The sequence below is a fragment of the Pyrgilauda ruficollis genome, unplaced genomic scaffold (genome assembly GCF_017590135.1).
Source record: "Pyrgilauda ruficollis isolate IOZ18807 unplaced genomic scaffold, ASM1759013v1 scaffold59, whole genome shotgun sequence".
NCBI classification, from domain to species: domain Eukaryota; kingdom Metazoa; phylum Chordata; class Aves; order Passeriformes; family Passeridae; genus Pyrgilauda; species Pyrgilauda ruficollis.
Window position 1 is genome coordinate 774,486 of NW_024527599.1, and position 25,955 is coordinate 800,440.

General features: G+C 47.2%; 4 protein-coding genes across 5 annotated transcripts in view; 1 reads left to right on the top strand and 3 right to left on the bottom strand.

Moving 5' to 3' along the window:
- NF1 (neurofibromin 1) overlaps nucleotides 1-25,955 on the top strand; it is a 78,344-nt gene that overhangs the window by 41,377 nt on the left and 11,012 nt on the right. Inside the window, exons 38-52 of the mRNA XM_041482724.1 lie at nucleotides 14,546-14,978; nucleotides 15,215-15,555; nucleotides 16,278-16,480; nucleotides 16,761-16,954; nucleotides 17,310-17,450; nucleotides 17,680-17,959; nucleotides 19,069-19,283; nucleotides 19,917-19,978; nucleotides 20,105-20,219; nucleotides 21,048-21,149; nucleotides 22,708-22,848; nucleotides 23,182-23,308; nucleotides 23,862-23,993; nucleotides 24,530-24,665; nucleotides 25,424-25,581. Of these exons, the coding sequence (XP_041338658.1) occupies nucleotides 14,546-14,978; nucleotides 15,215-15,555; nucleotides 16,278-16,480; nucleotides 16,761-16,954; nucleotides 17,310-17,450; nucleotides 17,680-17,959; nucleotides 19,069-19,283; nucleotides 19,917-19,978; nucleotides 20,105-20,219; nucleotides 21,048-21,149; nucleotides 22,708-22,848; nucleotides 23,182-23,308; nucleotides 23,862-23,993; nucleotides 24,530-24,665; nucleotides 25,424-25,581 (2,780 nt within the window). The remainder of the gene's footprint in view (nucleotides 1-14,545; nucleotides 14,979-15,214; nucleotides 15,556-16,277; nucleotides 16,481-16,760; nucleotides 16,955-17,309; nucleotides 17,451-17,679; nucleotides 17,960-19,068; nucleotides 19,284-19,916; nucleotides 19,979-20,104; nucleotides 20,220-21,047; nucleotides 21,150-22,707; nucleotides 22,849-23,181; nucleotides 23,309-23,861; nucleotides 23,994-24,529; nucleotides 24,666-25,423; nucleotides 25,582-25,955) is intronic.
- Nucleotides 1,223-5,822, bottom strand: OMG (oligodendrocyte myelin glycoprotein). Its single transcript, XM_041482908.1, has 2 exons — nucleotides 4,843-5,822; nucleotides 1,223-4,114 (listed from the first exon to the last, which is right to left on the bottom strand). The coding sequence occupies exon 2, from the start codon at nucleotides 4,106-4,108 to the stop codon at nucleotides 2,840-2,842; it is 1,269 nt and encodes a 422-aa protein (XP_041338842.1). The 5' UTR covers nucleotides 4,109-4,114; nucleotides 4,843-5,822; the 3' UTR covers nucleotides 1,223-2,839.
- Nucleotides 6,020-8,661, bottom strand: EVI2B (ecotropic viral integration site 2B). Of its 2 annotated transcripts, none has more exons than XM_041482910.1 (2): nucleotides 8,298-8,661; nucleotides 6,020-7,307 (listed from the first exon to the last, which is right to left on the bottom strand). In XM_041482910.1, the coding sequence occupies exon 2, from the start codon at nucleotides 7,274-7,276 to the stop codon at nucleotides 6,431-6,433; it is 846 nt and encodes a 281-aa protein (XP_041338844.1). In that variant the 5' UTR covers nucleotides 7,277-7,307; nucleotides 8,298-8,661; the 3' UTR covers nucleotides 6,020-6,430. The 2 variants fall into 2 exon arrangements, with proteins under 2 accessions (XP_041338844.1, XP_041338846.1); XM_041482912.1 differs by having other exon boundaries at nucleotides 6,020-7,304; nucleotides 8,298-8,376.
- EVI2A (ecotropic viral integration site 2A) lies at nucleotides 9,959-13,516 on the bottom strand. The gene is made up of 2 exons (XM_041482909.1): nucleotides 13,386-13,516; nucleotides 9,959-11,429 (listed from the first exon to the last, which is right to left on the bottom strand). Exons 1-2 carry the CDS (start codon nucleotides 13,487-13,489, stop codon nucleotides 10,589-10,591), a joined length of 945 nt encoding a protein of 314 aa, XP_041338843.1. The 5' UTR covers nucleotides 13,490-13,516; the 3' UTR covers nucleotides 9,959-10,588.

Consider the following 25,955-nt stretch of genomic DNA (forward strand, 5'->3'; position numbering starts at 1 on the left):
GCAGCAGACCGCAGCAATCCCCACAGCAATTTTACCCCTTCCAGAGCAAGTACACAGCTATTAGAGGTGTGCCAGAGCTTTTCTGGGTATTTTGAATATTGCCCTGAAATGCTGATTAGTTGTTTTTGATACCAGTTTCACCGAGAACAGAATATTTGGTGTTTCTGGAGGTCTGAGTGCGCGGTGTGTTTACAAACCCCGGCCCTGGGGCTCAGCTCAGAGTGGCTGCGCAGTTGCCCAGCAACAAGTGCTCGACTCCCACACTTCTGCCTCCTCCCTGCTGCCTTATCACTCATTCGTATTCCAGAAAAATACCAGCCAGCCTGAGTTCCAGTCTGCCTTTCTGAAAGCAGTCTGAGCAGGCAGCCCTGGTGCTGCAGCAGCTCAGGCAGGGTTTGGGAGGGAGCAGAGCCCTGGCGTGCCCTGGTCCAGCTCACTTCATAGCCAGCTGTGGGTCTGGGATCCAGCTCCCCAGGAAACCACAGAGCCCCATTTCCACTTCCAGGCTTTTCTTAGCACGCTGAGGAGTTTGGAGGCTGGATAGCAAGTTCTTCAGGGTGCTGTTGCAGTTTGCCCCAGATAACCTCTGGAAAGCAGTGTTTTCCTGTTGCTGGTCATCAGATTGTCTCATTATGGGTGAAACATTCTCAGGGCCTTTAAAGTCAATTCCCTGTAGGTTTTTTTAATGCAATAGAATTTGTCATCCTGTACTGATTCTGCAGCAAAGACACAGGCAGTATTTCCTGTAATTTCCTCAAATCAAGCAGTTTAGCCACAGCACCTCATTTAGTGAGGAGTCCTGCCTTGGAAGCCCAGCTGCTCCCACGGTGTGGGATGAGGCCGTGAGAATGATGCAGTTCTGGGAATTGCTGAGTTCTGAGCATGGGAAATAGGTTGGTGCTGTGCTACAGTCAGCCAGCACTTAGCAAACCCAGGGAGTGTCCTGGAGAGTGGCAGCAGGGACTTCTTTGGTGTTTCTAAGTTCTAAAGAGTAGGAAGGGGAAGGATGGTCACAGTGTTGTGTCATCTCATCAGCTTATTGCTAAACAATATTAGAGATACATCAGTATCTAAATAGTGCAATTTAGTATAGCTATAGTTTCCCCCATAAGACATGACAATGAAGCCAAATGTCTGCTTTAAACAGGTTTGTATAATACAATGCTGTCTATTTATTCGTTTTACTCTGCTTATTAGAAAAGAGGCACAGTCGCTAGTTCAGTTCAATACAAACATAACTTTATTTTTACTTAAATGCCAATGAAATAACTGTACAAATCCATTGTGTAACATTTACTGTTAGAAATTAAAACACGTTTCCGGTTATAGAAATACTGTTCACAATTGGAAAGTTGTCATTTCTGTGATACCAGTAGTTGTAAATGATCTACAGCCCCCACTGACACCTTAGGAGAAACAGGTAGAGGACTCCAGTCTTGGTTGTGAGGTTTTCTGGGTTTTGCAGCACCTTCATGCTACAATAACTGGAAATTAAATGGCCTGGAATGAATGGAAAACATTGTATAAGATCTGTAATATTAAGTGGATAATACTTTTTCAGTTAACTTGTTCTTCAGTTTTCATTTCATGCTGTTTGCAAAACTTCATCTGTAGTATATCAGGTACCTTTGCCATAATTTAAATAATTTTCCTAGAGTGGACAGAACCATGCGTGCAGCTATTTCTACTGGCTGACGGTGCAGATGTGGAGGAGAAGAGCATCCATGCTCGCCCTTAGGAAGCAGGGATTTGGGCATGTTCAGTGCCATGGACTGGATTCATTCTCTTGGGAGTCACAAGAGTCAGGAATGTTTCAATGACAGCTTACCAGCTAACTGCTTAATTGATTTGTTACATGACTTGTGTTAGAAATCGGCTGATATTTCATTTTACTGGTAGTAGTTTGCTACGTTCTGGCTGATTTGTGGTATTCTTTTAAGCAGAACATATTAACATTTCAGGATGTCACTTGACATAAAATCAAGGAGTTCCAGGTCATTAATTTGGGTAGGTAACTCCTTTGTGTTTGACAGTGTCATGGCATTGAACATCTGGCATTTTTCTCTACTTTTATCTTTTTTTTTATTTCTTTTTTTTCTGTTTTTAATATGGAGAGAGCAATAACTTGCCTGCAGTGTCTAAGTCAAGCCAGAGCAGAAGGATACTGGCCCCTACCACTGTCCCATGCTGAAGCTGGACCACGTTGCCATCTCAGTTTACACCCTCTTAGCAGACATCTTGGCATTGTCTTATTTAATTCCTAAATTCAAAACTGTTGTTCTTCATATTTAAGATACTCTAATACATATGAAGCAAATGTAGATATACATGCTAGCGATTTTGCTCAGGAATAACTTCTGATTAGTGAAACAGTTCAGTTTAGTTCCTTTATTTTTTCCCTTTCTTTTGCATGTCATCATAACTTACAAAGAATCTGCTGCTATATTACAGGAATTGCTCACTGGCAAGTCAAGCAAGACAATGCAGATATGATACAGGCCTTCTGTTTTTTTCCAGTTGTTCAATGACAAAATCATACGTAAAATCAGTACTTAAAATTCCGATGTGTTTATTCTGTGCAAGTAAAATGAAAAATTTAAATACAAAATAAGCACATTTTTAAAAACAAAATAATAGATTAGTTGTACTCAATTAAGACATATGGAAAGAAGTAGCAGCTTAGTATCAAGACATTAGTGTGCGCGTCTTTAAGAACCGTTACTTTCTTTAGATCAGAGTCAGGACTTGGAATTTCTTTCATTCATTATTTCAGCTGGGTGTGTTAACTCCAGCTGTTATCACAGGAACAACCTCAGCAATTTCCCCGGGGTGCAAGCCCTCAGTCCATAGCCAGGGCCAGGGCGTGCAGCAGCGGCAGACAGAGCAGCCCCACCTGCCAGCGGCTGGCGCGGGAGGGCACGCGCGCGCTCGGCGCGGCCTCCTCCTTCCTTAAGGTAGCGGTTGTGCTTTGAGGCATCTTGGAGTAGTTTGTTGGCATTCCACTGGTGATGCTTAAAGTCATGGGAGTGGTGGAGGATCCCGTGGCCGGGGCCAGGCTGGCGTTGCCCTGGGTGGAGTCCTGGACGAGGATTGTGCGAGTGGCCGCGGCCTCCTGGGGGCCGTCGGGGGTGCCGGGGAACGGAGCCGGGTGGCTTTGGGTGGCCAAGGGAGGGACTTCCTTGGCTTTAAATTGTTTGTGCGTTTTGGTCACTTTGCTGGGCTCGGGCGCCGCGGCAGGAGCCTCCCTGTCCGCTGCCTTGGTGCCTTTGATCATGGGGCTGGAGTCCAGGGCCGTGGGCAGGGCCGGGGCTGGCGCGGTGCTCGCCCAGGGCCACGGCTGCTCAGCACAGGGAGCCCCCACAACACGGGCAGCTGTGCCCTGCACCCACTGCAGCACGTAAGGGATGTTTTGGTTATCGCTGCAGGACCAGGGGTTGTTGTACAGAGTTATTACCTGCAGCTGGGACAGCTGGTCGAAAGCTTTGTCAGGAATGTATGAGAACTTGTTGTTGTGCAGGTAGAGGCTTGTGAGGTGTTGCAGTCTCACCAGTGTTCCTGGGAGTATCTGGGACAAGAAGTTATTGGATAGATCCACTGTCTCTATGTTGTAGGGCATATTGGTTGGAACTGTCCAAAGTTTGTTGCTGCTGAGATTGAGAAACTTGAGACTGCTCAGTGTGTTGTTGATCAGGACAGCTCTTTCCACCATATTCCTGGAAATATCGAGCACTCTAAGATTCCACTGGTAAGCTGTATCAAGTTTCTGAAGAACTTTAATGTTGTTGTTTGTGGCATATAATTCCCATAAGGACTTGGGCAGATGAGCAGGAACATTCTTGAGCCAATTATTTGAAATATCAAGGGTCCTCAGATTGGTGAACCTCGTTAGCTGATGATCGAGATCTACAAACTGGTTAAAGGACAGATTTAAATATGTAAGGTTGTCTTGAAGTCCCTGGGGCAGTACAGTTAAATTTCTGCCTGAACAGTCCACATTCCTGTCGTTTCCTGAGCACTTACAGCTAGAAGGACAGATACCCAAACCAGTGGGTATGAAAACCAGAAGGACCAGCAGACAGGTAGATGTGTTCAATATCTGGTATTCCATTGTTGCCTGGAAATAAATATACCAAAATGACACCCTTTAAATCCATGTAATACATTTTATCTCTGTATAAGGGTTGTCTTGGCAATGGCCACTTGCAGGAGAAATTAAGTAAAAATATCAATAACCCCCTTTGTGGCACGGTCCTTTTTAGAATTGTTCAAGAGAGACTTCACAAAGCATCCCTTCAGCCTGTCATGTTGTCTGGCAGAATGAGACTTGTTTTTTTCATCTCCCTTTCCCCCTCCAGCTCAAATGAGGGCTTTCTTCCGAAAACGCAAGTCTCTTCCAAACGTTATACAATGTCTGCTTCTTGTTTTTAGTGATTTCAAGCCTATATTATGTTTGGAATAATGTGTTCATTTATAGAGGATGAAAAAATGGCTGTCAACTGGATCTTCACAAATCTCTGCAGTAATGTAGCAGTCCCCCCCATCCAGGCATGCTGTTTGCCTAAGTAAATTGCTTAAAATACATCGTAGGAATTTAGCTTGAACCCCGAATTCCAGTGTTCATGCCAACATGCACTGTAGCATTTTTTCCTCCTTACAGTGTTAATTACGATCTCAGAGCTGGAAACACATGTTTAGAACCCGAGTTACCGTTAGGAAGAAATCTCTGACACTGCAGCAAATTTCTGGTGCAAGCATCTGTCATCAGCTCCTAATTCCATTCCCGTTTCCATCTCTGATTCGGTAGTAGGATTTTGTGAGTAAAATGAAAAAGCACAAACTTACCGTGGTGTCCTGCAGTATCAGCACATCGTTTCTGTGATGGATTGGAGCTTAGAGGTCGCCTTGTTCTGGAGAGCAGCTCCGGAGGCTGCCGGGGGCTGTGCTCGTCTCAGCTGCATCGTACGGCTGCGCCCGGCTCCGCAACCACCTGATCCTGTGGGCACTGCAGAGCCGGCCCCGAGCCCTGGCAGGACCTGGGCAGGGCAGGAGTGCCCTCTCGCAGCCCTGCCGGCTGCGCTGCCTCCCAGCCGGGGCTGCCTGCTCGCGCCGGGCTGCCTCCCCCGGCGCGTTCCTGTGCGTTACCTTGGCTGCTTTTTGCCTTCTCCTAGCCTCTCCTCCTGTGCTAGCGGTTAATGTGAATTTAGGCTTTCTAGCTTAAGCTTTTTAAAGCTACACTGCCAGAATGTTTCCATAATTTTAAAATATTGTTTTCTGCTCCTCGGATCAGGCTGTCGCTGTGTTGTCAGGTATATAATAGCTCAGCTTGGAGGAGTTTACAGATTTCTACAGGAAATCTTGATCTGATTTTCTCAAAGCAATATGAGAGTGAGAGTGTTTATAATGTTTTGTTTATGGTGCTGTTAATTTTAACAGGCTGTCATGTGAACGAGCCTTACAAAAGTCTTGGTATAATTGTAATGCTATTCTTTAGGCATACCCAGTCATACAGCTTATGTAAACAGTAATGAAAATTAAAAATACATTTTCCTTTGGCCATTGTATGCACAGCAGCCTGGAATTGCATTTGGATGATGTACTACTCTTTATTAGTGATAGTTAGAAAATGCTGAAGTTTATTGTGTGCAAATCTTTGTTCTGTGCTCCATCCACAAATCTATTCCCTCCTCAGGCGATCTGCAAACTCTACCATTTTGAAGAGCTCTCATGGAAAACTAGCTTTGGCATCTAGCAGCTTCTTTGTATAAATATTCAATACTGGTTAAAAAAAAATTACTTCTGATACCAGCCTGCTGCTGCCCAGCCAAGGCTGGTGTGGGGGAGATGAGCTGTGCTGGTACTCAGGGCCCAGAGAGGAGCGTGCAAAGCACTGGGACACCAGAGCTCCAAGGAGTGAATCTAGCATCCATGAACCATTAAATGAGTTAGTGTTCAAAGCTGAGTGCATGCTGTATCTAAGCAAATATACAGGTGGGCTTTAAGTGACCAAAACGTGTTTGACTGAGAAAGCTTTATTAAAATGTCCTGGAAGTGATTGCATCCACTTGCACAGCCCAGTGGAGCAAACCCCAGTGTGAAGCCGAGTCCCTCTGACGCGGGGCTGTCTGTGACATCTCCACGTGTGTGTTACCTGTGTCTGGCCCTGCTGGCACACACAGCTCTGTACTCTGCCTTCTGGAATCTCTAGTTACAGGTGATGACTGGCACAATTTGTTTTGTAGTCAGAAATTTGCTTCAGGCAGAAGCAGGTTGTTCTCTCTTGTGAAAGCCGAAGTTGGGAAACACCAGGGAAATGTCAAGGAAATGCTGGGGCCTCACCGTTCTTGCCTGTGTCAACTTCTCCTTTTTTACTTTCTTGAAAATTACTTGATTTAAGAAAGATGTAGAGTATTCTGGAAATTAATTTGGCAGTCTACAAAGGGTGTTCTGGCTGGGGCAGTGTTTCATGGATCTCCTGGATCAGTAGCTCAGGTGGTGAGGGCTGCGGTTCCTCTGCTTCCAGGTGAAGTGCCGAGTGCTTGCTGGGGTCCGAGCTGGGCTCCTCAGCGGGTTCCCTGAGCCAGTCGGGGGGTGGTGGCAGGTCAGAGCACTCGGGTGGAGTGTCTGGGGGAGGACAGGAGTCAGCTGCAGCGGTGGCCGGCTCCTGCTCCGAGGCAGGGGCAGGGGCTGGGGCTGAGCCAGCTCCGGAGCAGCCCGTGGCCGGCGGAGGCGGCTGCCCGTTCTCAGTAGTGGGAGTGTGCTGGGGTGGGTTCTCTGAGACACTCGGGTCCTCCTGCAAGTTTGTGCCTTGTTTCAGTCTCCAAGGCAGCATGAATAAGACTGAAGAACGCTTGGTGCCGGGGTCAGGGTCCGTGAAGAGGTCTGATGTGTCCCCATCCACGAAGGGGGACCGGCCTGCCCAGTGGCACTGGGCCGGAGGAGGCCTCACGCAGCATTTCCACAGGAGAATTACGATAATTGCCAGCGTCATCCCAATCAAAATGCTGCCGAGGAGCAGCGCTGCCACCCAGCTGCCGTCCCCAGCTTCCTCCTCCCCTGGGAAGGCCTGGGGTTCCGTGGCAGCCCGGGCTCTGTCGGACTGGAGTGGGGTGGGCACAGCTGCCTGCAGCTGGTGGAGCGGGGGCCGGTCTGCGCTCGGGCTCGTGGCAGTGCTGCACGTGTGGCTTTCAGTCCTGGCAGCGTGCTGAGGTGCTGCTGCACAAAGGCAGCTCCAGATTTCCCCACAGAAGAGAACCAGCATGACCTGCTGGCTGGCCATTTCCCTCCAGCCTCTTTACAAGGGTCCTCTGCTGTTGCAGGGAGGAAGGAGAACATGGTAACTTGTAAACTGTATTTCTGCACTTTACTGCCACCAGGCAGTTCTGTTAATAACATCAGGCTGAAAATAACGGTCTCCCCAACATTTCACATTTCAAGCCTGTTCCCATCTGCATGATCAGCAGGTTTGGCACTGACTTTACAAATAACAGCAGATTTTCAGCATTATGGATCATATTAATAAAGTGGCTTGTTTGAAGGTAATGGCTTATTATCATCTTTTTTTCACCTTATCAGAAAAAGCAGATTGGCAGAGCAGTCCTCATAAGGTTTCAAAATAACATTTATCTATCATGTAGCTAGTTATGGACCTGGGACAAACTCTGCAGCATTGACAGACAGGGTTGTCAGGAGTGAAGAAGTGGCTTGTTGTGATATAAGCTGAGACAGAAGTAAAAGGCTGTTTGCAATTCTCTTAAACTTTTATTTCCTGTTCTGATATTTGTTCAGCATAGCAAAATATTTAAAAGTTTTCCAAGTACTTATGCTATAATGACACAGCATTCTAATGGTAAAGTGTTTTATAAATAAATTCCTGCATGCAGATTGTGCAAATGTTGAGTTGTTGGCATGAAACAGACTTTTTTTTCCTGTACTGATTAGAGCTCAGCTCTCTAAATGTCTCCATATGAAATAAATTGTATAAAATTCATCCCCTACACAGCTCTTTTCCTTCTGAAGTCACTTTCATGCAATTTGAGCTAATTCATTAGTTACTATAGTGCTAGTCCTGTGAAGCTATTTCTGGAAAGTTAATATGCATGAGTCTTTATGGGTTTACAAATACACAAAATTAAATTTTAAATGCAGCAGTGTAAACACACATGAGGAGTAAGTTAATGACTAGAGAACATCGTGATCTAAACTCTGACAGGTTTGTAATGGGTTAAAATGATTCTATTCAGTTTTTATCCTGCTCCCCTCTTCTCAAAACAGGCTCAGTACTTGAAAGTGATCCTTACCTGCACATTTATGTTCTCCGAAGCAGGCGCCGTCTGCCTCTGTCGTTTGAAGGCTCAGGAGGGCTGTGTGTGCTCGGAGCAGGCAGGATAAAATGGCTCTTTTCATGCAGAGGTTTGTACAGAGGGAGGAAGTTGCCAACGCCGGCAGGAAGCGTCCGCGCCGAGCAGCTCGGGGCTCTTATCTGGGGATCCTGTGTCCCAGGCAAACCTCTGCTCTGCCCGCCTGCTGGGCTTCTGGGCAAGGTGTTTGTGGCTCCTGCACATCAGGCACCCGTGTGTGCTCACGTGGACATTCCCAAATACCTGTTTGCCTGTCTTTGTAGAAAACAGTTACGGCTTCTTCTGTGCGAATCAAAAACTTGGCAAGTTTAGGCTGGATTTGAGTTGCTGATGCAATTCAGTGGTGGGTTTGCTGTGCTCTCAGGGTTATTAGTGGGAAACCACCCCTGGGTTCCTTGGTGAATCATGGAGAGCTGTGTGGTCACGGGATGCTGGCTGCTCACACATCCTGTCTTGTGTAGCTGCATCGAGAGGCAGAGGGCAAAATCTGATTTCACCCTCAGCCTGTCCCTCCTGGCTTGGTTGTTTTTGTGTGTGGACAGCGTTGCGACCTGCTGCCATCACTGCTGGAGGGAGGGCTGTGCTCTGAGCAGCTGCTTCCCCAGTCTGTCCCTGTCCCTACCCTGCAGTGTAACCCAAGCTGCTCTCTTTGGTCCCTTGGAGCATTTTTGCCTGGAAAGGCTGCATGGCTGGAAGAAACCCACAGCAAATACGTCCTCATGGCACTTTGCAATTGTGTTCTGCCAGTAGCTACTGACAGATTCCTCTGCAGCCCTTCCTGTTGTGCCTCTCTGACTGCACTGCTTCTCTCTGACACTGCCTGCTCCTGCAGCACACACATCCTGATCCCATGCTCACACCAGCTCGCTGTTTCTCATCCGATTTCTTTGTCTCCTCCGCATTCTCCTCAACCCCCACAGCTGATTCCCAGTTCTAGGTGAAGCATGCAAACTCCTTCCAGCTTTATTTTCCTCACTGCACAGCCCACCTTTGAGCCTGGCAGTTGGATTTTTTGAGCTCTGTCCTGGCTGCCACGGTGCTGTTGTCCTGCCTCTGCTGCTGCTGTGTCTGCCCTGCCAGCCAAGCTAATGGGTGATCTAGTGGAATTGGGGTGGGGGATTCAGTCATCCTGCTCCTCTCAAACTCCTACAACCATCTTACGTGTCACAGCTGTTGGTTGCAGCTGCACAGGATGTTTGGAGCTTTGGCACTGTGCAGTCTCAGCACTTGTAACCGCAGTGCAACAGAGCTTCTTCAGCCCAAGGAGCAGCCTGGGGAAAGCTGCTCAGGTTTCCTTAAAAGAGCAAAGCTCTGCTGCAGGGAGAGCAGCCACGGGCACCTCCCTGGAACTGTGGGAAGGTCAGGTCTCTGAGAATAAAGAAACTAAAAGTTGTTGTGGTTGAAAGGAATTCCTGGCATGTTCTAGTTGGTGTCAGGAGAAAGTGGAGTGTTTCCATGATGCAGGAAATCACAGCGAGTCATCAGAGACCTTTAGTGAGCTCAGCCAATGTTCCAGGAATAAAACATTCCAGAATGCCTGCTCATATTTTTTTCTAACATTTTGACTTAGAGAAATAGTATCACGTAATTCATTTAAAAACTGATATTGCGAGTTTATTGAAGACAACAAATTGAACAAGTTCTCATATTCTAGCAAATACTACAGACCTCATCTATTCATAGTCAACATTGAAACACAATAAATATGGTTCCAGTCTGCTTCAAAAGTAATTAAGCTGCTTTAAGAAGTTCTTGATGGAAAATCCAAATGGGCATTTTGAGAGGGACTAGATTCTGCATTAGTGGTTGAATCAGAGTTGTGACTAATGTATGGTTTCCTTTGAAAAGCAATTTGGTTACGCCTGTGCAGCATCTTAGTGTTCAGAGTGTTGATCAGACTGGCAGTCTGTTCCTTGTTCCCCTCTGTGCTCTTTGAGCATGGGCAGGTTCTGTCCTTTTGGTTTATCCTGTTCAGCTCCTGTCACCCTGATTTCTGGTCAAAGGAGTAAAACCAGTGTTGACACTACTTACAGAAAGCTGTTTAACACAGTTTTACTGCCCTCTGGATTCACACATGGCTGCAGCATTCCCATTGGCATAAATGGAAAAGCTCTAAAATCTGGATTTAGCTTTCGGGGGGGAGAAATTCTTGCTGTTACTTGAAATACAAGTTTTTGCCTTATGTTAATGGTGTAACAAAGGCAAAAGATGAATTTTTACCTGAGTGTGAATTAAATCTCAACTACAAAATTGGTTAAAATGGGTTTGTGTGACTGGGATGGTTCTTTGCTTTCTTGTCCATTATCTGCTGCTTTGGTGAGTTTCTCAGTAGTTTCATCTTCAGTTTTCCTTTGGCTCACAGCATCCCTCCCTGATACCAGCTCCTGCATTATCAGCTCGGTTCCACCTGTCTCCTTGGGCATCCTCTGCCACGTTCCTGCTGCTGTGGGCCACAAGCTGTTGGTGGCCAGGAGCTCACCATTGCTCCTGGGCCTGCGCTTGCCCTGCTGGGCTCTTTTGAGATAGGAGATTTTGTTGGCTACTACGACTGTGGACAGAAACAGGGAGATGCAGATGAGCACAAGAGCTGCAATGACAATGAAGCAAATCAGTATGAGAGACTTATTGTCTTCACAGGTTTCTTTGGTCGTTGGGCTCTTGGGTTTGCTGCTTTTCTCTAATCCTCCCGTGGTGGAAACTGCACTTGGGGTAGGGGAAATCAAATTTTGAGTCATTGTGGAGGAGAAGGGTGGCAGAGTACTTCGTATTTTGGCATGGGAAGATGTTGGATTTTGGGCCAGTGTGGAGGAGAAGGATGGCAGGGTACTTTGCATTTCAAAAGTAGTTGTTTGGCTGCTGAAATTGAGGCTCAGAGGAGACTTTGTGCTTGCTTCTGTCCTGTTCTGACTCCTGCTGAGGTTTTGGCTGATGGGACTCCAGGTTTCTTCTCTGAGGTGAGGGTAGCCTGTGTGGTTTGCACTCGTTTGCAGCCCCAGGGAGAAGATGATCATGACTGGGAAAGCCAGGTGTGGGTTACTGCATCTCTTTGTCTGCATCTTCCTGTTGAGTCCCCTGCAAAAATACAAATTGTGGTGCTAATTTAGCAGAGGCTGGTTCTTAGAGGTTTGGAGTGGACTTCTCAGGGAATAGCAGGATTCTTGATGAAAAATACATGGCCTCATTTTGGGGGGATGTAGGAGGACGAGTTCAAGTGCCCAGATTGTGAAAGAATAGATTGTCTCAAACTTTGACAGTTTGAGGTTATAGAAAACATACAAAGATCAAGAAAGAACATGGAGCAAAGAGAAAAAGAGAAGTGTTTCCTGCTGGGGGCTTCATGATGTCAGGGCAGACTCGGGGAGTTCCTTCTCTCCGAAGCTGCCCAGTTACACCCAGTCATCACTTCTGCTTTACACAGAGCCCTGTGGAGGTTACACATCACTGCCTGCTTCTCACCTCCCTGAATTCCCCTGGGGCAGGCAGGGGAACCCTGCAGGGAACAGATGGGCAAGGGAAAAAGTGGAACCCAGAATGTTCCTGTACGTGACAGCAATAACTTCATGTGAACTGTGTGTAGTTCCTAGCACAGCTGTCTGGGGTGCTTTAAAATGCCCAAGAAAATCTTTATTCTCTTGTTTTTCTGCTTTTTTGTACAAAAAGCTCTTTATCACAAATGTACTTCTTGTCTTTTTCTCCCAAACATTCTGCAGATTGTGACATTTTCTTTAAAACACCACTGATAATTATGCAAATGAGAGTAACCATTCATATGTTCTGTTTCACATTTGTGTGGTATTCAGATCTGTACCTGTTGAATTTTTCTGGAGGGTAGGAATGTGAGAGTGGGGTTGGTCTGATATGAAGATAATATTAATTATCTCAAATTAGCAGTGACAGATCAGCCAAGTGGTGACCCAGGCAGTGCTGCTGCTTGGGCCAGGCTGCTCCTGACCTTCCCAGGGCAAGGCTGTGTCCCACCAGAGTCTGTCTTCTGTCTCTGGTAGCACATCAAAGCTGCCTTTGAGTGTTACACACTCTGCCTGGTGCAAATTGAAATGCTGCAGGGAGTGACCAAAAGTCACTGTTAATTTTGTGGTTGTTCTTGAAAAAATGTGTTTGTTGCCTGTAAAGGTAGCAAAGTGTATTTGTGTGTGTGTAAATATGAAGCATCAGAGAAGTGATGTTCCTGGTGTGTGACCAGGTGAAGGGAAGGCAGGGATACCCCTGGTGTGTGAGGGGATCTCTCCTTACCCAACAAGGAAGCAACAAATGGTCTGTCTGTAACTTTGCAGTTCACCTATAACATAAAATCGTCCTCCATCCTGAGCTTAATCCTGTTTATTCTGTTTGAACTAGAAACCATCTTAGTCTTAAACTACAGCTCAGGTAGGATTTTTGTTTGAGTATGGTGGAAGTCACCTGGATGATTCCTTCTAGCATACTTTGAAAAGGAAAAGGAAAGCAAACCCAGCAAAGCTTGGGGTTTTTAACATTTGGGCTGTTTAGAGCAGGACAGGCAGAGCCAGCCCAGCTCCCCTGCAGCGTTCCTGTCGTGCCAGGGTGCAGCTCCCAGCTCTGCCCGGGCACACCGAGCCCAGTGTTCCTTGTGGCCTCCAGACCAGATGTGCTTTCCTTAAAAACCAGCAGGCTCATCGTGTGAAGGGCTGCTCTTGAAACCATGAGAGAAAGGAACTGATCTTTAAAGAGCTGGTTTTCTTTTTAGCTCAACCCTTTGTGTCTGGTATTGACAGGGTCTCGGTACCCAGCGAGATCTGCACTGCAAGGACAACAGAGCCAAGAAGGGACTGTCACTGTTACTTCCTCAGTCTGACTGTGAATAACCTTTAACATGATGAAAAATACAGTATATCAGCTTCCCTGATTCAGCTGGAGATACTATTTCTACAGTTATTTACTGTTTTTTAATTACTCAAACTTCTGTAAAAATACTTTTTCATATATTTTTCTACAAAATGTAAGAAACTTTGAAGTACAACTTAAAATAGGAGAAGGAAAATGTGTCCTTACCTTGCCAAGATGCAGTCAACAGAGCATGGATGTTTCAGATATTTAGTCCTTTGACAATAAGATTTCTTTGTGCATATATTTGCTCCTAGGATGCAGACAACCATCAGTGTACAGCCGGGAGATTTGGGCAGTGCTGGTGTTTTTTAGGCAAACCTGTAACTGCAATGCCATGTGGCTCGAAGTGGGGAACTAAAACCACAGCTGTGACACACTTCCTTTGGGTAACAGCTGTACCATGACATGTTGGGGGAAAAACACCAGCTTGCCCAACTTAGCTCTCAGAACCACAGGAGGTATCGGGGGGGAGGAAATCTCTTGTGCAGATGAATGTTCTGTGTTCTGTCTCCTGAGGTGTCCTGCACCAAGAGAAGTGTCCCAAAACCCTTAAAGCTACACTTGTGCTTAGAGCATTTATCAACTCTTCTGTAGCCTGTTGTTTGCCTTGGAAGAGTTGAGTTAATGACAGCTCAGAACAGTGACAGGTATTTAAAAATACCTTAAAGTTTCACAAGCTGCCGATTAATTTATTTTTAATTAATTCTTCCTACTAGAATTCAGTCTGCTGTGTGAACTCTGGAGATGTGGTTTGGGCAAATGCATTGCCCAGTCTCAAAATTCAGAGAACCTTTAAATGAGAAAAAATATTCCCAATTGTGTCAATGTTTTTGAAAAGAGGTATTTTTGTAGGCAAGTGCTCTGTACTCCTCAGAGGACTGACCATTCTTAGAGACACCCCCAAGCACTGGAGTGCTGCAGGATGAGAACTGGAGTGGCTCTGCACCCCCTGAAAAAGTTGGGGTGTGGATGGTTTATTATTAAGACTCCTGAGATAAATATATTTTTCCACATACAAATATAGATATAGTTTGACTCTCTAAGGCTGTTACAAAGTTAGAGGCACTTCGAGGTTGTGAGGCACTTCAGGATGAAGCTGAGTTAAATCCAAGCCCCCTCACCCTGGGCACTAAACGTGGCTGGAGTGAGGCAGTGCCCAAGGCCGGTGTGGTGTCCTGCTGTGGCCCGAGGGTGTTTGCAGGACTGTCACAAGGGTCACTCTGGCTCAAGGGCAGGACTGGGGCTGCTCTTGGTGTGCCTGGGCACTCAGGGCTTGGTGCTGTGGGCCTCAAGCATGACCCAGCCGTGTCTGTCCTGTCTTACAGGTTCAAGACTGGTCAGATCAACGGGGATTTGCTCATCTACCACGTGCTGCTGACCCTGAAGCCATACTATGCAAAGCCATATGAAATTGTGGTGGACCTCACACACGCTGGCCCCAGTAATCGCTTTAAAACAGACTTTCTTTCTAAATGGTTTGTAGTTTTTCCAGGCTTTGCTTATGAAAATGTCGCAGCAGTTTTTATTTATAACTGTAACTCTTGGGTCAGAGAATACACCAAATACCATGAAAGGCTCTTGACAGGTTTGAAAGGGAGCAAAAGGCTTGTTTTCATAGACTCTCCAGGGAAGCTGGCAGAGCACATCGAACATGACCAGCAGAAACTCCCAGCAGCTACCTTGGCTTTGGAGGAGGACTTGAAAGTGTTTCACAATGCTCTCAAACTGGCTCACAAAGACACCAAAGTTTCTATTAAAGTAAGTGCTTTTAATGCTGTTCCTAGTGATCAGTTATATTTGTTTAAGGATTGGAATAAGATTTTACTGTCTCTTAATTCTCCTCCCTTGTCTCGAGGAGAAATCACAGCTCTCTAGTACGCCCCATTAGGAAGAAGGAAATTTCATGCATTTATCTTTCCTAAAAGCAGGAGTGTGAGGGTTTTCTCTGTGTCTTTACCAAGAGGTGCTGCAGCAGCTTTCTCTGTGTCCCCAAGGTTGGCTCGACCGCGGTGCAGGTGACGTCGGCAGAGCGCACGCGCGTGCTGGGCCAGACCGTGTTCCTCAACGACATCTACTACGCCTCTGAGATCGAGGAGATCTGCCTGGTGGACGAGAACCAGTTCACCCTGACCATTGCCAACCAGGGCACCCCGCTCACCTTCATGCACCAGGAGTGCGAAGCCATCGTCAGGTCCATCATCCACATCCGCACGCGCTGGGAGCTGTCCCAGCCCGACTCCATCCCCCAGCACACCAAGATCCGCCCCAAGGACGTGCCCGGGACGCTGCTCAACATCGCCCTGCTCAACCTGGGCAGCTCCGACCCCAGCCTGCGGTACTCAGCTCTGCCCTCTGCTCCTCTGCTCGCCCAGGGGCTTCCCGGGGCTGCTGCGCTCTTAGAGAGCCTCTCTTGAGCAAAACCGGTTTTCTTTCACCACGGCTCCGTAAAATGCAATTGTTAATAAATAAGGATTGAGTTCCTGTGGGTGAAGAAGGGCACACACTGTCACAGGAAGTGAAGGCATGAAGGAAACTTACTTTCTCGTGATGAGGAGCAGTAGTTCTGCTTTGCACTCTGTGTATTGGGTACTATATGATTTCCATGGTGTTGAGCTTCTTGTTTAAGAACATGGGAACTGTACCCCTTGGAGCAGCTTCTGATTTGTGTCAGAACAGGCTCCCTCAGGCTCAGGGGCACCCCTGAGCTTTGGGCAGGCTCTCTGCCAGCAGCTCAGGTACACCTGGAGGGATTTAGAATTTCCTGGAACTCCAGGCCGTTCTGAAAAGCCCAATGCAAAGCCCTTCAAACATACTCTGTAACCTTATCAGAAATTGTTCAGAGTAAGTGGAGGAATAATTTCTTCTGTTTCTCCAAGGAAATGCTTTTTTTCTCTGAATTCTAACCAGTCCAGGGGAAAATATTTGGGATTTAGATGTAATTTCTGCTACAGCAGCATTGAATTGATTTTTGAAATGTCAGTACTGTGGTGTATAACATGTATATGTTCAAAAGTACAAGAAAGCTCTTACAAATCACATTGTTTTTCTTTGTTACAGGTCTGCTGCCTATAATCTTCTATGTGCCTTAACCTGTACCTTTAATTTAAAGATTGAGGGCCAGTTACTGGAAACTTCAGGTCTGTGTATTCCTGCCAACAACACACTATTTATTGTATCTATCAGTAAGACTCTTGCAGCAAACGAGCCACACCTCACCTTGGAGTTCTTGGAGGAGTGTATTTCAGGATTTAGCAAATCCAGTAAGTAACTGCACTGCTGGTTAGTGCCAACCTTGAATTTGAAAAGATTCTAATCTCTGAAAAGATTTTAGATCTAGCTTAGTCAGCTGAGCTTCCTCGTTGGCTCTGTTGCTCTCTCCTTTTGCCATGCCTCTCTGAAGCTTCTCTGTTGGCCCAGTGTTCTTTGCTCAGCTGGGTCAGTAATTATTTTATGCACTAGAACTGAAAGGCAAAGTGCTGAGGAAGAGTTGTTCATGAAGGGAGGGCAGTGCTGGCCGTGTGTGACGAGTGGTTCTTGCAGGCATTGAGCTGAAGCACCTGTGCCTGGAGTACATGACCCCCTGGCTGTCCAACCTGGTGCGCTTCTGCAAGCACAACGACGACGCCAAGCGCCAGCGCGTCACCGCCATCCTGGACAAGCTCATCACCATGACCATCAACGAGAAGCAGATGTACCCTTCCATTCAGGCCAAGATATGGGGCAGCCTGGGACAGGTACCGCTTCTGCGTCGTTTCTGAGCAAACACGTGTTTTCTTGCACTTCAAATCAGGTTTCTTCTTACCGGGGTCAGCGTTTTATAAAGAGTTGTACTTTAAAGTGGAAAATGAAATAAAAATAGTGCTAAATTATAGTTTCTAGTTCTGAATCACTGGTAGTAAAACCTAATGGAATTCAGCTTTATGCTTCTAAAATTTACATGGGGCTTTTTGCCAAAAAGGTAGCAAGTCACTAACATGGATGGTTCAGTTTGTGATAGTTGTGCATCTTCAGCTAAAGAATTGAATGACTGCTGCTTAAAGGGTGGTTCACAGTGGAAAAGTAAAGTTAATCTGACTTTTTCTCTGTCAGATAACAGATCTCCTGGATGTAGTGCTGGACAGTTTCATCAAAACCAGTGCCACGGGGGGCTTGGGCTCCATCAAAGCTGAGGTGATGGCAGACACAGCTGTAGCACTGGCTTCTGGCAATGTCAAACTGGTGTCAAGCAAAGTGAGTTCCCTCTGTGCCTTCTTTTCCTTTTAGAGAGTAATTTCAACTTATTTACTAATGTGACACTGAGATGCTTTCTGGTAACTCAGGACAGGCAACAATGCAAAAGTCAGGATAAAATGGATTCCAAGCTGTAGAGTAATTTCAGTGTTAAGTATTGATGGTTTTTACTGAAACTCTGAGCTGTGCTCCCCGTTTGAGTAGAACAAAATGGTTGCTCTCTTTTCAGGTGATTGGGAGGATGTGTAAAATCATTGACAAGACCTGTCTGTCCCCCACGCCCACGCTGGAGCAGCACCTGATGTGGGATGACATTGCCATTCTGGCTCGGTACATGCTCATGCTCTCCTTCAACAACTCCCTGGACGTGGCTGCTCATCTCCCCTACCTCTTCCACGTGGTGACTCTGCTGGTGGCCACGGGGCCCCTTTCCCTCAGAGCTTCCACTCATGGGCTCGTCATCAACATCATTCACTCTCTTTGCACTTGTTCGCAGCTTCACTTCAGTGGTGAGCTTTTTTGGGTTTTCAATGAGGCTGATTGCTCTTTAATTTGTTTAACAAATATTTGAGTTGTATTTCTCTGCAATCTATTCTGAGAGTTTGAAAATAGTGGGTTGTAGTTCAGCATGAATACAAATCAGAATGAGGATATGATCAACAAGAAATGAGTATGGAATTAAAAAATATCTTACTTAGAGCAGGTCAGCTCACAGGTGCATACTGTAAATAGTTTGTATAATGGGTTTTAGGAAAAAAGAAAGTACCAATGATTTTCTGGTAAGGCAAAGGAGAAAATACATCTGTGCTAAAACTGGCTCATGTACATCTTGTGAGTGAATGGTTGCATAACATGGTAACAAAAATACCACAAACAATTACATAAGGGAATTGTGAACTTACAGTATTAAAACAGGTATTTTATCTACTGCTGTATTTTAGCAGTCCTAAAATAATTGATATTAGCAATTTGGCATTTCTTAGCCCAGAAGCACAATGTAAAACCAGGCTGAATTTTGTGCAGAAGAAAAATTCAAAATTTATGTGATCTTGTCTTTTTCTTAAGTGTCTGAAATCTCATTTTATGTCTGTACATATCAGCAGGGAGAGTGGGTGTGCACACACAGAGGTGTCTGTGTCTGTGCTCTGGTGCTCAGGGGTGCTGAGCCTCCTGCTCACACAGTGGGTTTGAAGTGCACTGAAATCAACTGAAAGGTCAGAACTGTAAAGATAGTACCAGAGCAGGGCCATAATTTTCTTCTGCTTTAAGTGTCTTTCTTCATGTGAGTGCCAGAGCCAAAAGCAGAGTGTGCTGCAGTTTGAACTTCCAGCTCTGTCGGTATTTCAGAGCAGGAACACTCTGGGTTTCCATTTTCTGAATCACTCTGAGGAGAGCACACAGAGCCACGTCTTTAAACAAGTTCCTCTGGAGAGTGTCTGGAATGCACTCCTCGTGCCTGGTGCAGCAGTCAGGGCAGGAGAGCAGAGCTGCTGGGCCTGCCTGGGGCAGCGCAAAGGGAGCGGAATGGCCACAGGCCCTCGGCTCCCGGAGTCCCTGGGGGGAATGTGGATTTGAATGTCCCTGCTGTAAACCTGATACGTGCAACTTTATTCAACAGAGGAGACCAAGCAAGTTTTAAGGCTGAGCTTGACTGAGTTCTCTCTGCCCAAGTTTTATTTGCTGTTTGGGATCAGCAAAGTGAAGTCGGCGGCGGTGATCGCGTTCCGCTCCAGCTACCGCGACAGGTCCTTCTCGCCCGGCTCCTACGAGCGCGAGACCTTCGCCCTCACCTCGCTGGAGACCGTCACCGAGGCACTGCTGGAGATCATGGAGGTGTGTGGGGACGGGGGGAGCCCGGGGGGACAGGGCCCTGCTGGAGATCATGGAGGTGTGAGGGGGCAGGGGGGGATCCCCGAGGGACAGGGCCCTGCTGGAGATCATGGAGGTGTGGGGGGACGGGGTGAGCCCGGGGGGACAGGGCCTGCTGGAGATCATGGAGGTGTGAGGGGACAGGGCCCTGCTGGAGATCATGGAGGTGTGTGGGGACGGGGTGAGCCCGGGGAGACAGGGCCCTGCTGGGGGTCAGGGAGGTGTGAGGGGACGGGGGGGACCCCTGAGGGACAGGGCCCTGCTGGGGGTCATGGAGGTGTGAGGGGACAGGGGGGGATCCCCGAGGGACAGGGCCCTGCTGGGGGTCAGGGAGGTGTGAGGGGACAGGGGGTGAGCCCTGGGGGACAGGGCCTGCTGGGGGTCATGGAGGTGTGAGGGGACAGGGGGGGATCCCCGAGGGACAAGGGCAAGGATGTGCAAGGATGTGCAAGGATGGGCAAGCAAGGGCAGGGGATGTGCCTCCTCCCTGCTGACAGTTAACAGCTGATTTCTGAGTGCCAAACTTCTGCACATTCCCAGTTGCACAAATACATTTTCTCCATGTTACATTTATTCAAATAATCTAATTCTCTTCAGGCTTGTATGAGGGATATTCCAACGTGCAAGTGGCTGGACCAGTGGACTGAACTAGCTCAAAAGTAAGTCATAGCCTTCAAGCCCTGAGCCCTCCCTGCCTGTCAGTGCACCCAGAGTTCCCATCTTTGTTGTACATATATTTTGTTGTATCTGTGTTGCTGAATGCAGTGTGCTCTGTTTCTTCACAGGTTTGCATTCCAGTACAACCCCTCCCTGCAGCCAAGAGCACTGGTTGTCTTTGGCTGTATAAGTAAACGAGTGTCTCATGGCCAAATAAAACAAATCATCCGAATTCTCAGCAAGGTATATGGGTCTGTCTCTTTTCCTATGTGACTCATAAAGTACCTATTTTTAGCTTGATTTTCCCATCAAATATAGAACTTGGCATAATTTTAGGATAAATGTTTTTTCTAGCATATTCTTGTATAGAACTGATTGGAAATACACTTTCTGTAGGCCAGGCTTCTGAACTTAAATGGATTTGGTGGCTTCCGAATTTAAATTGAATGAGTTCCATCACTGCTGTGACTTCTGGAGTATCAGTAGGTCTCAGTATTGAGTTTAAAACTCCTGACACAGGTGGATCCAGCAGTCAGTATTTGAATAAATGAGAAGTTTTCTGTTAAGGCATTTACCAGCATGCAGACGATGCATAGCTTCCTTTTTCTTAAAGGAAGTGAATGACCTCATGTGTTGTAGGTAAATATAGTAAAGAGCTCATTTCTATCAGAAAACTTTGAAGCTGGTGCCTGGCCTGACAGTGATGTTCCATCCTTCTAAAGCAGGTTGTGTTCCACAGGTGAACAATGTACTAAATATGTGTCCTTTAAGCATTTCATTAGAGTTTTATAGACACAAACTTTAATTGAATAGTGTCTAAATGATAAAAGAGCTTTTTACAGCTCTTACAACCCCCTGTAGCCTGACTGTTAGGGTACACATTGTGCAGTCATACATTTATTTCTGCTGTCTAAATCTCCATTTGGAAAAGTTCTTGAGAGTTGGTTTAAAATGAGCTCAGGCTTTGTAAATAATTGAGAAAAACAGTTATTGTGCAGAGCTTTGATCTTCTTTTTACAAAGCAAAAGGTAATTATGGTTGTATTTTTAATTACTCTCTTTTTTCAAAAAGGGACTTGAGAGCTGTTTAAAAGGCCCTGATAATTATAATAGCCAAGTTCTAATAGAAGCCACAGTTATAGCCCTCACCAAGCTGCAGCCTCTTCTTAACAAGGTAAATCACTGGCTTTTTGAATAAAGAGAGAATGTACTTTGTAAATTACAATTATGGGTATGATCTCCGAAATACCAGTTAAATGTTGGGGTTTCTGAAGTTCACACTTCACTGTGATTCATGCATGGAAGGAGCACATATGGGAAGAAGAGTGGCAGATTGTGGGAGCAGTGCAAAGGCTTGAGAATGCTGGGAATGTTCTGTTCTGCTTCCCGGAGCAGGGCCCTGGCAGCTGGGTGTGCCCAGGTTGTGCCCAGGCTGTGCCCTGGCTGTGTCCAGGCTGTGCCCCGGCTGTGCCCTGGCTGTGTCCGGGCTGTGCCCAGGCTGTGCCCGGGCTGTGCCCGGGCTGTTCCCAGGCTGTGCCCCGGCTGTGCCCTGGCTGTGTCCGGGCTGTGCCCAGGCTGTGCCCTGGCTGTGCCCTGGCTGTGCCCGGGCCGTGCCCAGGCCGCTGTGCCCAGGCTGTGCCCTGGCTGTGCCCGGGCTGTGCCCTGTCTGTGCCCGGGCTGTGCCTGGGCTGTGCCCGGGCTGTGCCCTGGCTGTTCCCAGGCTGTGTCCAGGCTGTGCCCGGGCTGTGCCCTGGCTGTGCCTGGGCTGTATCCAGGCTGTACCCAGGCTGTGCCCTGGCTGTGCCCAGGTTGTGCCCAGGCTGTGCCCGGGCTGTGCCCGGGCTGTGCCCGGGCTGTGCCCGGGCTGTGCCCGGGCTGTGCCCGGGCTGTGCCCGGGCTGTGCCCGGGCTGTGCCCGGGCTGTGCCCGGGCTGTGCCCGGGCTGTGCCCGGGCTGTGCCCGGGCTGTGCCCGGGCTGTGCCCGGGCTGTGCCCGGGCTGTGCCCGGGCTGTGCCCGGGCTGTGCCCGGGCTGTGCCCTGGCTGTGCCCAGGTTGTGCCTGGGCTGTGCCTCGGCTGTGCCCCGGCTGTGCCCGGGCTGTGCCCGGGCTGTGCCCAGGCTGTGCCGTTCCTGCCACAAGGCTCCAGTGCTGCCTTCAGCTGTGTGTGCTGCTGCCCTGCAGCCAGGCTGGGCAGTGGCCACGTGTGGGGTGCTGCTGGCTCAGGCAGCCAGGGTCACTCAGGCTGTGCCTCAGCCCAGCAGGGACACAGAGCCTCGAGCAGCTCCTGGTGGTGGGTAGAGCTTGTTCTGGAAACAGCTCTGCTCAGGGGACCCAGGATGTGCTGAATGCCAGCTCCTCCTGTGTGTGGCTCTGATTTTGATGAGGAAGTGCTCGCCCAGTCCTGTGTGCAGAGCTGCAGGCCATGGTCACACAGATGGAGAACCACAGACCCATTTCTGGTCAGGCTGGTACAGGGCAATGTGGGTGACACTGAGCAAGGAAGGGATGGAGGTGAGGAGGAATGGCTTGTGCAAGCAAGGCTGGAAATTAATTTCCTTTCTACTGCTCACCAGTGAAGTGCATTAACAAGTCCATGTGAGCATCTGTTCCCTTGGAATGGATGTGGCTGAGGACAAAGCAAGGGGGACAGAAACCCTTCCCTCCATCCTGGTTGTTCTTTCACCTGCAGGAGCTGACTCTAAGGGGCAGTGGTGGCTCTTTCTCTCCCTGCAGGACTCCCCTATGCACAAGGCTCTGTTCTGGGTGGCCATGGCTGTGCTGCAGCTGGATGAGGTGAACCTGTACTCGGCAGGGACGGCCCTGCTGGAGCAGAACCTGCACACCCTGGACAGCCTGCGCGTGTTCAACGACAAGGTGAGCCCACAGCCTGCACTTGTGCAGCACTCAGAGCTGACAGAAAAGGGGAAAACCCCAGCTTTGGCCTTGGGAACACTTGCTAAAGCTGAATTTGCATTAGAAATTGTTTCACTTGGGTGAGATCCACAGATAAAGATGTGGAGAGAAGTTGTCATTGCTCTGGTGGAAACTGGAACAGAAATGTCCAGATATGATCTGTGAGAAAGTGTTTGATATTTTCCTGTAGCCTCTGAAAAAATGTTCTGTCACTTAAACAAAAAACCCAACAAACTTGACATGTCCTGAGTAACTTCAATTGAGGTGCTCTTATGTTTTGTTTTTGTGGGTCAGAGCCCAGAAGAAGTGTTCATGGAGATCAGGAGACCACTCGAATGGCACTGCAAGCAGATGGATCATTTTGTTGGGCTAAATTTCAACTCCAACTTTAACTTTGCACTAGTGGGACATCTCCTGAAAGGTAAGAATGCATACTGCTCTTTGTTTGAGATGGCTCTTACTTCAGGAATAAAAACAAGTCAAGGGATAAAGGGGCCACATTGGGTGATGGAATTTGAGTAACTTGGGTTACAGAGTAGATACAGAATTAAACACTCTTGGATTGAAGGATTTCACCAGATTTCCTTTATGCATCTCCTGTGAAGGTCTTTAGTGCTGCTGCTGAAAGTTCTGAACTGTCACAGGGTGCAGAGCTTCATTTGCTGCAGTCTTTTATTTCTTGCTCCAAGAATGTCTCTCCCTGTTTGCCTGTGCTCAGGCTCACTGGGTTTTTTAGAAGACTGATTTGTGAGATAACAGATATAATGTATGCACAGACATTTGAAATTACGCAGTTTTGAGGGGAGGGGTAGAAAGAATTAGTCTTAAATGTACCATTTCTGGTAGCACTGTGCTCTCTTACCCTTGAGATGGAATGCCTGAGAATGTGCTGGAAAATATTTATAAATGCTTTCAAAATATTAGTGCTTTATAAATATGGATTCAGAAGTTAAATACAATCTTTTGTTTCTTAGGGTACAGGCATCCTTCCCCTACCACTGTAGCAAGAACAGTGAGGATTTTGCACACACTCCTTGCTCTGGTTAACAAACACAGGAACTGTGACAAGTTCGAGGTGAACACCCAGAGCGTGGCTTACCTGGCAGGTAATGAATCAACTCTCCTTTCCAGTCTGAGCTGACTGAAGAGAACTGGATTATTGTGGAATTCCTTCAGGTTTAGGTTGTTAAAATTGTACCAGCACAAAGAAAACTTGTAACTGGTGGACAGGAGTGTGGTCAGGGTGGGCACATTGGGAAGGCTTTTTGGGGACTGAGGGCTTTGCCAGCACAGCACATCCTCTGCAGCTTTGGGACTTCTTCAGGGGGGCTGGAAGTTTCTTGGTGTGAAAACTCCAGTGTATGCCTGACAGCATTCAAGTTTCCAGTGGTCTGGACATAGAAATTGTCACCATGTGAGGGCAAATTTGTAAATCTTGTCATTGTAACTGGATGGGAAACAGAATTCTTTTTAAATGACCTGCTTTTAATCTGTACATTTCCTAAGGTGAAACTGCAGCTCAGCGGTGTTGATGTAAATGTACATTGATGCCTGTAAGAAATGCAGGTGGATGGAATGTTGTTTCATTGTTCCCTGTTGTGCTGTGAAAGCTTCCCTTGCCTTGCCTGTGCTGTCTTTGCAGCCCTGCTGACGGTGTCGGAGGAGGTGCGGAGCCGCTGCAGCCTCAAGCACAGGAAGTCTCTGTTGCTGACAGACGTTGCAATGGAAAATGTTCCCATGGATACATACCCCATCCATCACAGTGACACTAGCTATAGGTTGGTTGTGTCTCACTTTCAGATCAGTTACCCACATTGCAAAGCCTGGTTCCTTTAGTAGTAGCTGTGCTGAGAGCAGCCCCGGGTAGCCCTGAGCCCTGGGGTGGCTCCTGAGCACTTTGCTCCTTGCACTGGGGTCAGGAGGCACTGAGAAATTTGGATGTGCAATTCGTACAGATTTAATTTTCAGAGCTTAACTGCTCTGGAGGCTGTTAAACCTTTTGCTAAAATCTTTCTAGAAGACCTGATTTTATCTCATTTATATTTTAGAAGAACATTTTGTTTGTCCTTTTAAGAGCTCCAGGGCATGGAGCTGTCTGTGCTACTGGGAAATCTTAACACCTTGTTACAGCCTGTGTGCAGCCAGAGAGATCAGCCAGGAAATCAACTGGAAGTGCCAAGGAGAGCCTGTGTCCTCAACAGGGAGCACTTCACTCATGATCTCTCTTTTTAGCATTAAGATTGGAGTAGCTGATTACTAAATATATTTCATCTTGCCCCATAGGCTGATTTGCTTGTGTTCTTTTCATTGCTTTATTTTTTATCCCTTCAGCATCACATTCACATCAGATTGTTTGTTTTCACTAGCTCAGACATCTTTGCAAGCAGAGTAATTACTATTTGTTATTATGTGTTTTGGGGAAATTAACTGGGTAGGAAAGATGGGTTTAAGAATGGATAGTTTGGCTGCTTGAAAAACCTCTGCCTAAATAGCATAGTTTTAAGATTTTCTTAATTGGATTTCTCTGCACTTTCAGGACACTAAAGGAACACCAGCCCTGGTCATCCCCCAAGGGGTCAGACAGACACCTGGCTGCCAGTTACCCAACAGTGGGACAGATCAGCCCTCGCACCCGGAAATCCATGAGCTTGGACATGGGGCAGCCTTCACAAGCCAACACTAAAAAGCTTCTAGGTTATTAACATAACTAATTTATTGATCTGTCTACAGAATACCCTGGGAAGCGTTACTGGAGAAAAAAATGTTCTTGTACTAGTTCTGGCTTTAAGGGCTTATTCCTGATTGAGAGGAATAAATGCAGTTTCTGCAAAATGCAAATTTCAGGGCACTGAACAGTTAAAGAGGACTCAGTTCTTTTGGTCATGATGGGGGGGAGCGAGAGCAATGCTCAAGATGTGCATGTTCAAGTGGAGAAATCAAGATATTCCAGATCCTGAAGGTGCCTAGTGCCAGTTTTGTGCTCCCAGCCCTTTCCAGCAAACCCAGGAAGTGGATTTTTAGCTGCTCTATTGAGAGCTCTGGTTGGGGCTGGAGGAGATGGTCCCAGA